The 14,566-nt window shown below is 37.1% G+C and overlaps 1 protein-coding gene across 1 annotated transcript; it reads right to left on the bottom strand.

Annotated features, from left to right (window-relative positions):
* Positions 1 to 454: 454 nt before the first annotated feature.
* On the bottom strand, positions 455 to 2,215 carry LOC131995813 (uncharacterized). The gene has a single exon (XM_059364947.1). It carries the CDS (start codon positions 2,213 to 2,215, stop codon positions 455 to 457), a length of 1,761 nt encoding a protein of 586 aa, XP_059220930.1.
* Between the last annotated feature and the right edge of the window lie 12,351 nt (positions 2,216 to 14,566).

Here is a 14,566-nt window from a genome sequence, read left to right as displayed (position 1 = left end):
ACTAATTTCGTCATTCTGATTGTAACTACTCGAAATATTCGTCTGAGACCCCGTAAAGTATATATATTTTGTTTTTGTGTTTTTGATGACCAATGTGAATATTTAATGTTTTTTTGTTTTGTTGATGGGCTTTTTTGGTCAGGTTGAGGATTTTTTAAATAAAACAAATCGTTTTCATTTTTTCTCTCGACGTTTCGTTGGTTATTTTTTCCAACTTCATCAGGACAGAGTTTATTGAAGTTCCTGTTTAAAGTATTCTTGTATAAAGTATATGTTTTGTATTGCTTAGTTTTTTCATTTAGACTTACGATTAATTTTACATCTTCGTTGAATTACTTATATTACTATAAAAACTGGACACCACGACACAGAAAATATAATAATATAAATAATTGCACTTTGAGGGAAGTATATAAAGTCTAAACTTATTACTAATATCACAGAACAGTCGTTTTCAAGTTATTGCAATGGAATACTGCAGCTTAGTGTTGTCTTTGTCTTCTTTGGTGTTTATCGACTCTTTAAGTCTTTGTTGAATCCGTAGGCTCTCTAATGTGTATCGCTTGTTCTCTATTTTCTCTCTGTCAAGTACTCTTACTGTCTTAAAGTTTGCCGCATGTCCGCTCTCTTTTATATGTTGTGCTAGTGCTGTCGATTGTCTCCCTTTTCTTATGTCGGCTTCGTGCTCAGCCAACCTAGTGCCTAGTGTGCGTCTGGTGGTTCCCACATATTTTTTGTTGCATTTTTCTTGTTGATCTCCATCACACGTAATTTCGTATACGACGTTGCTTAGTTTGAGTTTGTCTGTTTTGGTTGTTGTTCCTTTTTTCTTGAATATTTGGTTTAGAGTTTTGTTTGATTTATATGCTGTTGTTGAGTTTTCGTCAAGTATGATATTTCCCAAAGATGCGCGGTCGGTAAGCTTAGGGATGTACGGTACACTGTAAAATTTTTTCGTCGTTGATGCTTTTTCTTCATGGGGTCGTTTGGATCCGTTGGTGACGTCGCGAATTAAATTATTTATTAATGCCATTGGATAATTGTTCTGTTTCAAAATTTGTTGTATTTTATTTATGTTGTCTGCTTTGAAACGTTCATCGCTTAACAGTAGAACTTTGTGGATGAAGTTCTTGGCCGTATTAATTTTCGTGCTGTGTGGTTGCGTAGAGTTATAATTAATCATTCTTCCCGATGCTGTTGGTTTCGCGTACCAGTTTGTTATTAACGTATTTTCATTTCTTATTATCTTCATATCCAGGAACGGTAACTCTGCACGAGTTTCCTTTTCTATCGTAAATTTTAATTTGTTGTGATACGCGTTCATTAATTTCATTATCGTTGTTTCATCTTTTTTGTTTATCACCGCGAACAGGTCGTCTACATACTTCACTATAAATTTTACCGTTATGTTCATACTCTGCAGTTCGTCCATTACGTCGTCCAAAAGGGTGTCAAGTACAATATCCGCAATCGTTGGTGAGAGTGGGTTCCCCATTGGCATACCATAAGTTTGTTGGTAAAGTTTTCCAGCATACGTGAAGTAATTGTTATCTTTCAGGCAGAAATTGAGAATTTTGAGGAATGTCTGTCTTGGAATGGTGGTATTAACCCGAAGTGTATCCCATTTATCCATAATTTTCTTAATGGCTAGATATATCGGTATGTTAGTAAATAACGATACCACGTCGAAGGAGACGATAATGTCATCTTTATCCAAAGTGATAGATCCGAGTTGTTGTTTCAGTTCTAGAGAGTTTTTAACATTGTATTCCGTCGAAATTATAGTTTTTAGTATGTTTCCAATGTGTTTCGAAAGAGCATAGCAGGGGACGTTCATTGACGAAGATATAGGCCGGAGGGGAGTGCCATCCTTATGAATTTTCGGCAGTCCGTATAGTTCTGGCGATTGCGGTGAAATGCTGTCTAATTTAGTTTTTTCCCATTTTGTTATATGTTTACTTTTGAATAGTTCCATGATAATTTTATTGTTAACTTTTTGGAGTTTCTCCGTAGGATCCACGTCGATTGGTCTATAGGTTGTTTTATCCGCAAGTAATTGGTTCATCTTCTGGTGATATTCCTTCTTTGACATGACTACTGTTTTGTTCCCCTTGTCTGCAGTTGTGACCATAATCGTGTCTCTGTTTGCATCAATTATCTCCTTTGTTTCTTCATAGATTCCTAATATGAATTTCTCTCTGTCATCATTTCTCATGCTTCGCTTAAAATTCGTAATTCTATTAGCTATTTTGGACCTAGCTGTTTCTTTCTCCCGGACGTCATCTATATTCTGCACCCACTGTTCAATGTCCGCGATAAGTGGAACTGGTGCAAAATTGTCTTTGTTGACTGGGAGTGCAAATTTTGACCCCATAGATAGTAGCCATTTACACTCTGTCGGAAATGTTACTTCTGTTTTATTGACAAACCAATTGTCATTGAACCGTAGATTATGTTTCGAGAATTTATCCGATCTTATTTTATTTAATTTCGCTGAGTGTATTTCCTTTGTCCTAGTTTTTATATTCTTATATCTATCCCATTGTCCATTCTTGAAAATTGAGAGTTCCGTTTCGTTCAGTGTATTGCTTATATCTCCCTCTATCTTTGCTATCCCTTGTTTTGTTTGTTTTATATGTATGTGCGTTTCTCTTATTTCTACATTGAGTAGCTTTGAGTTTAGTTTTGCGAGTATCTTCTCTGTTTCTGTTTTTGTTGTTGTCAGTCGGAATAAGTTGGTGATGTTCTTTGTTTGATTGTGTAAGTGTGTTGGTGTTACATTTGACTTTCTGCATGTTAGGAGAAAATTGCTTCTCTCTGTCAGTTTCGCAAGCTTTGTTATTGATCGGCAGTATTGTTTGAGTACAAAGGTCGTTTCTGTGTTGTACTTACATTTTGTGTGTTGAAAGAAGTTGTTCATGTTGATGTTGTTGTTCGTTGTAGACAGTGTTTGTTGCATTTTCTGTATGTATCGGCAGGCCCTCCGAATGAAATATTTTGTTTTTGTGTTTTTGATTTGTATTTTTGTTCGTCGTGACATTTTATGTCGATCTAGCCATGTCCGTCCGTCCGTCCGTCCGTCCTTCCTTCCGTCCGTCCGTCCTTCCTTCCGTCCGTCCGTCTGTCTGTCGAAAGCACCCTAACTTCCGAAAGAGTAAAGCTAGCCGCTTGAAATTTTGCACAAATACTTCATATTAGCGTAGGTCAGTTGCTATTGTAAATGGGCCATATCGGTCCATGTTTTGATATAGCTGCCATATAAACCGATCTTGGGTCTTGATTTCTTGAGCTTCTAGAGTTCGCAATTCTTATCCGATTGGCATGAAATTTTGCACGACATGTTTTGTTATAATATCCAACAACTGTGCCATGTATGGTTCAAATCGGTTCATAACCTGATATAGCTGCCATATAAACCGATCTTGGGTCTTGACTTCTTGAGCCTCTAGAGTGCGCAATTCTTATCCGATTGGAATGAAATTTTGCGCGACGTATTTTGTTATGATATCCACCAACTGTTTCAAGTTTGGTTCAAATCGGTTCATAACCTGATATAGCTGTCATATAAACAGATCTGGTGACTTGACTTCTTGAGCTTCTAGAGGTCGCAATTCCTATCCGATTTGGCTGAAATTTTGCAAGAGGTTTTTTTTTTTCTTGCTTTCAACAACAGTGCCAAATAAGGTCCAAATCGGTTCATAACCTGATATAGCTGCCATATAAACCGATCTGGGATCTTGACTTCTTGAGCCTCTAGAGGTCGCAATTATTATCCGATTTGCCTGAAATTTTGTACGACGGATTCTCTTATGACCATCAACATACGTGTTTACAATGGTCTGAATCGGTCTATAGCCTGATACAGCTCCCATATAAATCGATCTCTCTATTTTACTTCTTGAGCCCCCAAAGGGCGCAATTCTTATTCGAATTGGCTGACATTTTACACAGGTCTCCAACATATAATTTAATTGTGGTCCAAACCGGACCATATCTTGATATCGCTCTAATAGCAGAGCAAATCTTTTCTTATATCCTTTTTGCCTGAGATGAGATGCCGGGAAAAGAACTCGACAAATGCGATCCATGGTGGAGGGTATATAAAATTAGGCCCGGCCGAACTTAGCACGCTTTTACTTGTTTACTATTAATTTTTGTAGATAATAGATTTTGAAGCAAAAAGACTCTCTGATTTCATTCATAAGGGCATTACCATTATTGATGATAACACTTTAATGTAAGTGATATGTTATCAGTGATATTTTTGAAGTTTTTCAAAAAAGTAATCGTAAACATGCAATATATATATATATATATATATATATATATATATATATAAAGGGTGATTTTTTTGAGGTTAGGATTTTCATGCATTAGTATTTGACAGATCACGTGGGATTTCAGACATGGTGTCAAAGAGAAAGATGCTCAGTATGCTTTGACATTTCATCATGAATAGACTTACTAACGAGCAACGCTTGCAAATCATTGAATTTTATTACCAAAATCAGTGTTCGGTTCGAAATGTGTTCATTCACCGTAACGTTGCGTCCAACAGCATCTTTGAAAAAATACGGTCCAATGATTCCACCAGCGTACAAACCACACCAAACAGTGCATTTTTCGGGATGCATGGGCAGTTCTTGAACGGCTTCTGGTTGCTCTTCACTCCAAATGCGGCAATTTTGCTTATTTACGTAGCCATTCAACCAGAAATGAGCCTCATCGCTGAACGGTGAATGAACACATTTCGAACCGAACACTGATTTTGGTAATAAAATTCAATGATTTGCAAGCGTTGCTCGTTAGTAAGTCTATTCATGATGAAATGTCAAAGCATACTGAGCATCTTTCTCTTTGACACCATGTCTGAAATCCCACGTGATCTGTCAAATACTAATGCATGAAAATCCTAACCTCAAAAAAATCACCCTTTATATATATATATATATATATATATATATATATATATATATATATATATATATATATATATATATATAATATACAATATTACTAAGTATTCTTTGAAAAAAATCCTTAGAGTAACATGCAAAATATTTTACTTAAAGACATTTTTTAACTAATATTTTTCTACATATTAAATTTCAATTAAAACAACGAAACTAGAATTAAGAAAAACTAGAAAATTTTTTGTTGAATTTTGGTCTTTCGGAACAACTGTTGGCAAGAGAATGTCAGAAAAATTTTGGCTTTAATCACAATCACAAAAATTTTATCTTCTGAAATAATTATATTGCAATTCGGTTTTAGAAAAATTGCTTTAACCCATTAACGACGAAAAATACCCAAAAACAGTGCTGTCTTTGAAAAATTCTAGCTCAAGTTAGGAAAGAGGTATTATAATGAAATTTGTATGGGCGTAAAGTGGACAACTGAAACCAATTAAAAGACGAAAGTCGGAAATTTTTATATCCCAAAACTCTAACGAAAAAATTTCTGAAAATTTCTTAGTAGTCAGGTTTCTGAATAAATGTTTTGTTACATTTGATGGTTGCTATATTAAACAAGAAAAAGCGTGCGAAGTTCGGCCGGGCCGAATCTTATATACCCTCCACTATGGATCGCTTTTGTCGTGTTCTTTTCCCGGCATCTCTTCTTAGGCAAAAAAGGATATAGGAAAAGATTTGCTCTGCTATTAGAGCGATATCAAGATATGGTCCGGTTTGTACCATAATTGAATAATATGTTGGAGACCTGTGTAGAATGTCAGCCAATTCGAATAAGAATTGCACCCTTTGGGGGCTCAAGAAGTAAAATAGAGAGATCGATTTATAAGGGAGCTATATCGGGCTATAGACCGATACAGACCATAATAAACACGTATGTTGATGGTTATGAGAGGATCCGTCGTACAAAATTTTAGGCAAATCGGATAATAATTGGGACATCTAGAGGCTCAAGAAGTCAAGATCCCAGATCGGTTTATATGACAGCTATATCAGGTTATGGACCGATTTGAACCATACTTGGCACAGTTGTGGGATATCATAACAAAACACGCCTTGCCAAATTTCATTCCAATCGGATAAGAATTGCGCCCTCTAGTGTCTCAAGAAGTCACGACCCACGATCGGTTTATGAGGCAGCTATATCAGGTTATGGACCGATTTAGACCGTAATCCACAGTTGCTGGAAATCATAACAGAACACTTTGTCCAAAATTTCAACCAAATCGGATGAAATTGAAGTTTCCAGGGGCTCAAATGGTAAAATCCGGAAATCGGTTAGTATGGGGTCTACGTCAGGTTCTTGGCCGATTTGGACGTTACTGGCACAGTTGTTAAAAGTCATACCAAAACACAATGTGCAAAATTTCATCTTAATCGGACAAGAATTGGGGCTTCCAGGGGCTCAAGAAGTCAAAACGGGAGATCGGTTTATATAGGAGCTATATCAGGTTATAAACCGATTTAGACCGTACTTAGCACAGTTGTTAAAAGTCATACCAAAACACAATGTGCAAAATTTCAGCTTAATCGGACAAGAATTGAGGCTTCCAGGGATTCAAGAAATCAAATCGGGTGGTCAGTTTACATGGGAGCTATATCAAAATCTGAACCGATATGACCCAATTGCAATCCCCCACGACCTACATCAATATTTAGTACTTGTGCAAAATTTCAAGCGGTTAGCTTTATGCGTTCGACTGCTATCATGATTTCTACAGGCGGACGGACGGATGGACGGACATGGCTAGATCGACTCAGAATGTCGAGACGATCAATTATAAATATTCTTTATGGGGTATTAGAAAAAAATGGCGTCTACCAGGACTCAAGAAGTCAAATCGTAGATCGGTTGATATGGGAGCTACATCTAAATCTGAACCGTTATGGCTCATTTGCAATCCTCAAAGATTAATATTAATTATCTGTGCAAAATTTCAAGCGGCTAGCTTTACGCGATCGACCACAATCGTGATTTCGACAGACGGACGGACATGGCTAGATCGACTCAGCATGTCAAGATTATCAAGAATATATATACTTTTTGAGGTCCTAGATCAATATTTCGAGGTGTTACAAACCGAATAACTAGATTAGTATATCCCATCCTATGGTGGTGGGTATAAAAATAAATTTCTTTTTCTTCGTATGTCTATATAGGCGACGTAATCTATTTTCTTCAAATGTTCACAGTGGACAATTATTCTATGATGGAAAAAGCGGGATATGGGGTAGGTCGCCTTTCCACGAATATACTTAACAAGTACATTTCCGCTTTGTGGTTGTTTGAGGTAATGCGACGAAAGGCGTGATCAAAGCAATGTGGTGTTTCAAATGGAAGGTATAGCGCGTCTGACAAAAATATGGCGTCATGGGCTTGGGGTCATCCCAACCTTTAAAACCAACGATCATGATAATGTAGAACTCAATTGCGAGGATTTTCGAAGTATGGTATCAACCAAATATTAAAATATGGATTCATCCTTAATAGAGCCTAAACCCATAAGGGCTTAAGGGACGTGTAACCTAATTATGACAATACGGGCTTCAAACTCAACAGAGCAGTGTACGAATTTGATATCCAACTTTTTGGGCCAAGTATCTCAATGGCTATCTATCTTGGTATCAAATAAAAGGGTTTTAGGAGTAAAATACGGTTCTGACATTGGCCGTATAAAGTCAAATATCTGATCACCCACTTAAATCCTTAAAATACTTATAAATATTCCTTTAAACCGATTATAACACTTTAGTTTCCATTAACGACATTTCGAAGTAGGTTAGGTGAGAGTGACAGTCCTTTTTGGACTCACTTAGACAATTTTAAGTCCATTGTGTTACCAAAGTAGCGACAGACCAAGGCCTCTGCTTGGAATTGAACCCATGACCCTCTCACTTCTAATCCGAGCATGCTACCAACTCGGCTACCGGGGCGCTCACATTTAGAACTAAGGACATAAACATTTTAGATCAAGTATAAGCAGAAATCGACACGATTAGCCATAAAAAATGATAAGCATGTAAACCCAAAGAACCTACGAAGGCTTGAAAATATTTAGTCTTTAGCCCAGAGAAATAAGTTTTTTGATATCAGCAAATACTCTTTGCTGATTTTATAATAAATTTTTTTAACATTGCAGGAAACATTTTCGACTTTTTGAACTTCTAGACAATAGTTAACGCATTTCCTAACATTTATGTACATTTGTGACAGTTTTAGACGTACATTCATGGGTTAAAAGTTTAAATATGGCTTTACTAGATATTTTGTTTTAGAAAATTTGATGAAATTGAGTTTTGAAACTCAAAAAATTAAAAATATACAGCTTCTCAAAGTATTTATGGCATTTAACAGAAAATGTTTGCCGTTTTGCAAAAAAAATTGTTGCTTTTCCATTTTCAGCAGACTATCTGTTGTTACTCCAAAATTTTTTTGTTGATTTTACTAACAAATTTCTCTGAGTGTAACTTTTTTGCAATATTGTACACAAACCTTTAAAGCCAAGAAGCAACCGTGAACCCCAGAAGTTTGGATCACAAATTTAAGGAAACTTTTGTTTCTGACATTGTAAATGAGGGCACAGCGGAGCGTGCCTGGGTGAGCTAGTATATATTAAGACCACACCACTTGTATGTTGAGTTTCCTTTCCGGGATAGAGTATTAGATTTCCTTTTGCGGATGTTCCAATATCCAAATTCTTCATTTGTTCCTCCACTTGAGCCCGCCTAGTCGGTTTTCTTAGCGTTCTGACATTCCATTGTCCAATTTTTGTCCTTTTTCGTGTGCCAAGGGTCGTCGAAGATGGAGGCTGTGTTTCATATTGGGTTGCCCAAAAAGTAATTGCGGACTTTTCATATAGTCGGCGTTGACAAATTTTTTCACAGCTTGTGACTCTGTAATTGCATTCTTTCTTCTGTCAGTTATCAGCTGCTTCTTTTAGCTTGCTTTAGAAAAAAAGTATAAAAAAAGTATATTTGATTAAAGTCCATTCTAAGTTTTATTAAAAATGCATTTAAATACTTTCTTTTAAAAAATCCGCAATTACTTTTTGGGCAACCCAATATTTTCTTCCTGTATTAGTTTCTTGTATCGCAAATTAAAGATAAGCGAATGATTGGTCCGCTGTATCCAAGGGTGATAGTGGGGTTGCCACTTTAAAGCCGCCAACCCGGCTATATTTTGACATTGGTTATGAGATGGCACCAAATACTCGTCACGTCCATTCAGGGATCATTGGCTTCATTGGACATTTGATGCCCTTTCAGTGTGGAGGCCCCCGAGTCTCTCCCCCAGAACCCGCTAAGTTGCCCGCGACTGCTTATTTGATTCGCAGCATGTCTACTGGGCCGTCCACTATCCGCGACCTGTAGACGTGTCCAGTAACACTTACCTTGCTTCCCAATAGGCCGTAAGCTAAATTACTTAACATTCAATTCAAGTCATTTTATTTCAATGAATAGCATTTCAAATTGCTTTAGCTTAAATGTCATTTAATCCCCCCAAAAAGTTATTCACACCAAACCATTTAAAAGTAAATGCCCCAGAACAAGACATAACATCATGGTGTGGTAAAGCATAAAAAAACCCAAAAAGGGAAACTTGCTCTAAGCCATTAGCTTAAATGACCATAATAATTTTATTTACCACTCACCTTTGAGCGCAACCTCAAATGAAACCCTTATAAATTATGCACACTTTGCACAAAAACACCTTCAAACTTTGTCCTTTTTTCTAACGGTCATCCCCAAGGAATCTTCAGGAGTTCTAACCAAATCACCCACTTAATTTAAAACAAATTAACCCCTTTTTTCATAAAACCCCAAAAGCTCAAGAAAATCATCAAATTCTCAGCTCGTTTTCCAAAACTGTCCATTCTTTGGCATAAAACCCTAAAACTTTCAAATATTAAAGATCAATTCATACATACAAATTGCCATTAATTCACATCGATTCATATGCAAATTTGTTTTTGGGACTCCTTTTTATACCCTCCACCATAGGATGGTTGGAATACTAACTTCGTCATTCCGTTTGTAACACCTTGAAATATGCGTCTAAGACCCCATAAAGTATATATATTCTTGATCGTCATGACATTTTAAGTCAATTTGGTCATGTCCGTCCGTCTGTCCGTCCGTCTGCAGAAAGCACGCTAACTTTCGAAGGAGTAGAGCTAGCCGCTTGAAATTTTGCACAAATACTTCTTATTAGTGTAGGTCGGTTGGGATTGTAAATGGGCCAAATCGGTCCATGTTTTTATATCGCTGCCATATAAACCGATCTTGGGTCTTGACTTTTCGAGCATATTATCCGATTTGGCTGAGATTTTGCACGTGGTGTTTTGGTATCACTTCCAACAACTGTGCTAAGTACGGTTCAAATCGGTTCATAACCTGATATAGCTGCCATATAAACCAATCTGGGATCTTGACATCGTAGGCCTCTCATCCGATTTGGCTGAAATTTAGCATGATATGTTTTGTTATGACTTCCAACAACTATTGGTATGGTTGGTATGGTTGAAATCGGTCCATAACCTGATATAGCTGCCATATATACCGATCATGGATCTTGACTTTATGAGCCAATAGAGGGCGCAATTCTCATCCGATTTGGCTGAAAATTTGCATGAAGTTATTTGTTATGACCTCCAACAACTGTGCCAAATGTGGTGTAAATCGATTCATAACCTGATATAGCTGACACGTAAACCTATCTGGGATCTTGACTAAAGCCTCTAGAGGGCGCAATTCTTATCCGATTTTGCTGAAATTTTGTACAACGACTTCTCCCATGACTTTCAGCATACGTGTCTAATATGGTCTCAGTCGATCTATAGCCTGATACAGCTCCCATATAAACCGATCTCCCGAATATGTTTCTTGAGCCCCTACAAGGGGCAATTCTTATACGAATGGACTGAAATATTACCCAATGACTTCTACTATGGTCTTTCTTTCATTCAATTTCCTTATGGTCCGAATCGGACTATTACTTAATATATCTCCAATAGCATAACAATTCTTTTCCATTATCCTATGTTTGCCTAAAAAGAGATACCCCGCAAAGAACTCGACAAATGCGATCCATAGTGGAGGGTATATAAAAGTCGGCCCGGCCGAACTTGGCACGCTTTTACTTGTTTTTAATTGGAATGCAGCAAATGAATTCGTTCGTGGCTTCCTTTAGGCCATTAGCATATAACAATAATAGCGCATCGTTAGTTGTGTGACTTCACACATTTCATGAAGGATAACAAAAAGTCATAGATGTTGGACACATCGCTACCGTCAAACGTACGTAACTAGGAAATGGTCATTAGAATCCTTTAACATTTAGGTTCACTGGTTGTGTTTTTACTTTGCTAGAAGCAAATTGCACGACCATTTTTTGGGGAATTATATTTTCGAATATTTTTTGTTCATATCAGAAAGTGAAGGCATTTCATTGAAATTCAAATGTGTATCGGCGAAGGTTTAATGTTCTTGGTTTCTTTCATTTGATGATTTAAATTTCGATACAGGACGATAAAATTTAATTGATGCTATATCAGCAAACAAACATTAAAGCTTCTTGGAACTGAACAAGGATAATCGAGAGACCGGTTTATATGGGAGCTCTATGGGGTTATAGTCTGATTTGAATAGTCGTAATTGGCACAGTTGTTGGAATTCATAACAGAACTTCGCATGCAAAATTTCAGTCAAATTGGACAAAATCGGCAGATCGGTTAATATGGAAGCTACACCAGGTTGTAGACCTATTTAGACTTTACTTAGAACAGAACACTATGCGCAAAATTGTAGCTAAATCGGACAAAAACTGCCAGAGGCTCATGAAGTCAAATCGGGAGATCGGTTTATATGGGAGCTATATTTAAATCTGAACCGATATGGCTAATTTGCAACCAACCCAACGACCTACATCAATACTAAGTCCAATACGCGTTCGACCGGTATCGTGATTTCGACAGATGGACGGACGGACATGGCTAGATCGACTCAGAATGTCGAGACGATCAGGAATATATATACTTTATGGGATCTTAGACGAATATTTCGAGGTGTTACAAACGGAATGACTGGATTATTATACCCCCATCCTATGGTGGTGGGTATAAAAATGTTAAGCTTAAAATTTAAAACCAAAAAATTTCAACATAGTAATAAAAAACTCCAGTTAAGATATAATTGAAAATCTCAGTATATATAAAAGAGACGCGTGGCTGACTGACTCCTAACTGACTGATCATGGCCCAGACCGAACGGCCCAAGCTAGCATCATGAAATATTGCTCGAACGTTGGTTTCAGGTCATAGGCACGGGATAAGACGAGATTTGATGATATTCGTACGTTAAGGTACTAAGAAGTACCATAAGGTGCGAAATAGTACATGTTTGTAGAGAGCGAATAGAAAGGGCTAGGAGAATGAATTGAGGTTCAAATTAAAGAGTGTTTCGAAAAAAAAGATTTAAAGAAAAACAAATAAAAATGTGGCCGTGCCGAATTTTGGATACCCACCACCATCATCATCCATTTTTATAATGGATGATGATATTACATCCATAGAAATATGGAAATGAGGGCTGTCATGGATCAAATTTCATTCAGGTCCCGAAAACTCTTATAAAGGGTGATTTTTTTGAGGTTAGGATTTTCATGCATTAGTATTTGACAGATCACGTGGGATTTCAGACATGGTGTCAAAGAGAAAGATGCTCAATATGCTTTGACATTTCATCATGAATAGACTTACTAACGAGCAACGCTTGCAAATCATTGAATTTTATTACCAAAATCAGTGTTCGGTTCGAAATGTGTTCATTCACCGTTCAGCGATGAGGCTCATTTCTGGTTGAATGGCTACGTAAATAAGCAAAATTGCCGCACTTGGAGTGAAGAGCAACCAGAAGCCGTTCAAGAACTGCCCATGCATCCCGAAAAATGCACTGTTTGGTGTGGTTTGTACGCTGGTGGAATCATTGGACCGTATTTTTTCAAAGATGCTGTTGGACGCAACGTTACGGTGAATGAACACATTTCGAACCGAACACTGATTTTGGTAATAAAATTCAATGATTTGCAAGCGTTGCTCGTTAGTAAGTCTATTCATGATGAAATGTCAAAGCATACTGAGCATCTTTCTCTTTGACGCCATGTCTGAAATCCCACGTGATCTGTCAAATACTAATGCATGAAAATCCTAACCTCAAAAAATCACCCTTTACTAGTCGCAGTTGTTCGCAACGAAATCGAACAACAAATCCGCTTTTATGGGATGATGCCCTAAATTGCCGGACTGGTGTATTTAGCAGCTATATCTAAATATTGTTCGCTCTGGACCATATACTGGTCGGATGAAGGAAGGCTTTATACAAGTCACTGTGTCAAATTCCAGCGAAATCGGGTAATAAATACAGCTTTTATGGGCTTATGTCCCTTAATCGGCAGATTCGGCTGTATGGCAGCCTTATCTGAATAAAGACCGATCTGAACCATAATTCATTCGAATAATGGGAGGCTTTTATAAACTCATTGTTTAAAATTTCAACGAAATCAGATGATAATTGCGGTTTCATGGGCTTAAGACCCTCAATCGGCAAATCAATTTATACGGCAGCTGCATCTAAAAATACTACGAATTAACCTCATTTAGGTGTGATGACAAAAGACTTAAAATAATTCACTGCTTCAAGTTTCATCGAAGTCGGGTTATAAATGCAGATATTATGAGCTCAAGACCCTTTTTCGGCAGATCGCTCTATATGACAGCTATATCTGAATATAGACTGATCTGAATATAGATTTGAGTCAAATATAGGGAGGTGAGTTTGAGTCAACTCACTATTTAAAATTTCAGCTAAATGGTATAATAATTGCTGCTTGTATGGGCTTAAGACCCTAAATCAGCAGACCGCTCTATATCTAAATATAGTCCGATTTGAACCATATTCAGGTGTGATGACGGTAGGCTTAAACAACTCTGTTTTAATTTGCTCAAGACCCTTAATCGGCAGATCGCTCCATTTAGCTTAACACCCTCAATCGGCAGACCGGTTTATTTGGCAGCTATATGTAAATATGGTACGATATGGGCCATATTCGGATTGAATACTGCCTTTTTCAAATGTCAGCGAAGCCTGACAACAAATGCGTAGAGATAGGTTTCTACCGGCTAAATACCCAACTTGGGTATTTATTGGGTAAATACCCAATAAATACCTTTTTGGATATTTATTTGGATATTTATAATATTGCAGATATCTCGGATACAAAAAAATTTTCCAAACAATTTTCGATGATTTCGTATTCTTTGTATATAAACCTGACCTTCTGATCACACAAAGTCGGATTTTAAAAAATTTGTATAGCCGCTATATAGACCGATCTCCATAATTAAAGTCTTGAGGCAATAAGTTGGTAATTTTTTATCCGATTTCGATGAAATTTGGCACAGTGAGTTCTGGTAGACCCCTATTCATTTCTGTGAAGTACGGTTCAAATCGGACTATATTTGGATATAGCTGCATTTAGACCGACTACCCGATCTCCCGATATAGGGTATTGAGGCGATAAAAGATCCATTTATTAGCCG

Source organism: Stomoxys calcitrans, chromosome 1 (assembly GCF_963082655.1).
Source record: "Stomoxys calcitrans chromosome 1, idStoCalc2.1, whole genome shotgun sequence".
NCBI lineage: Eukaryota > Metazoa > Arthropoda > Insecta > Diptera > Muscidae > Stomoxys > Stomoxys calcitrans.
This window is presented reverse-complemented; position numbering and strand designations above follow the sequence as displayed.

Bases quoted from the DNA above. Each gene is read 5' to 3' on its own strand.
- LOC131995813 (XM_059364947.1), bottom strand. From the start codon at position 2,215: ATGAGAAATGATGACAGAGAGAAATTCATATTAGGAATCTATGAAGAA.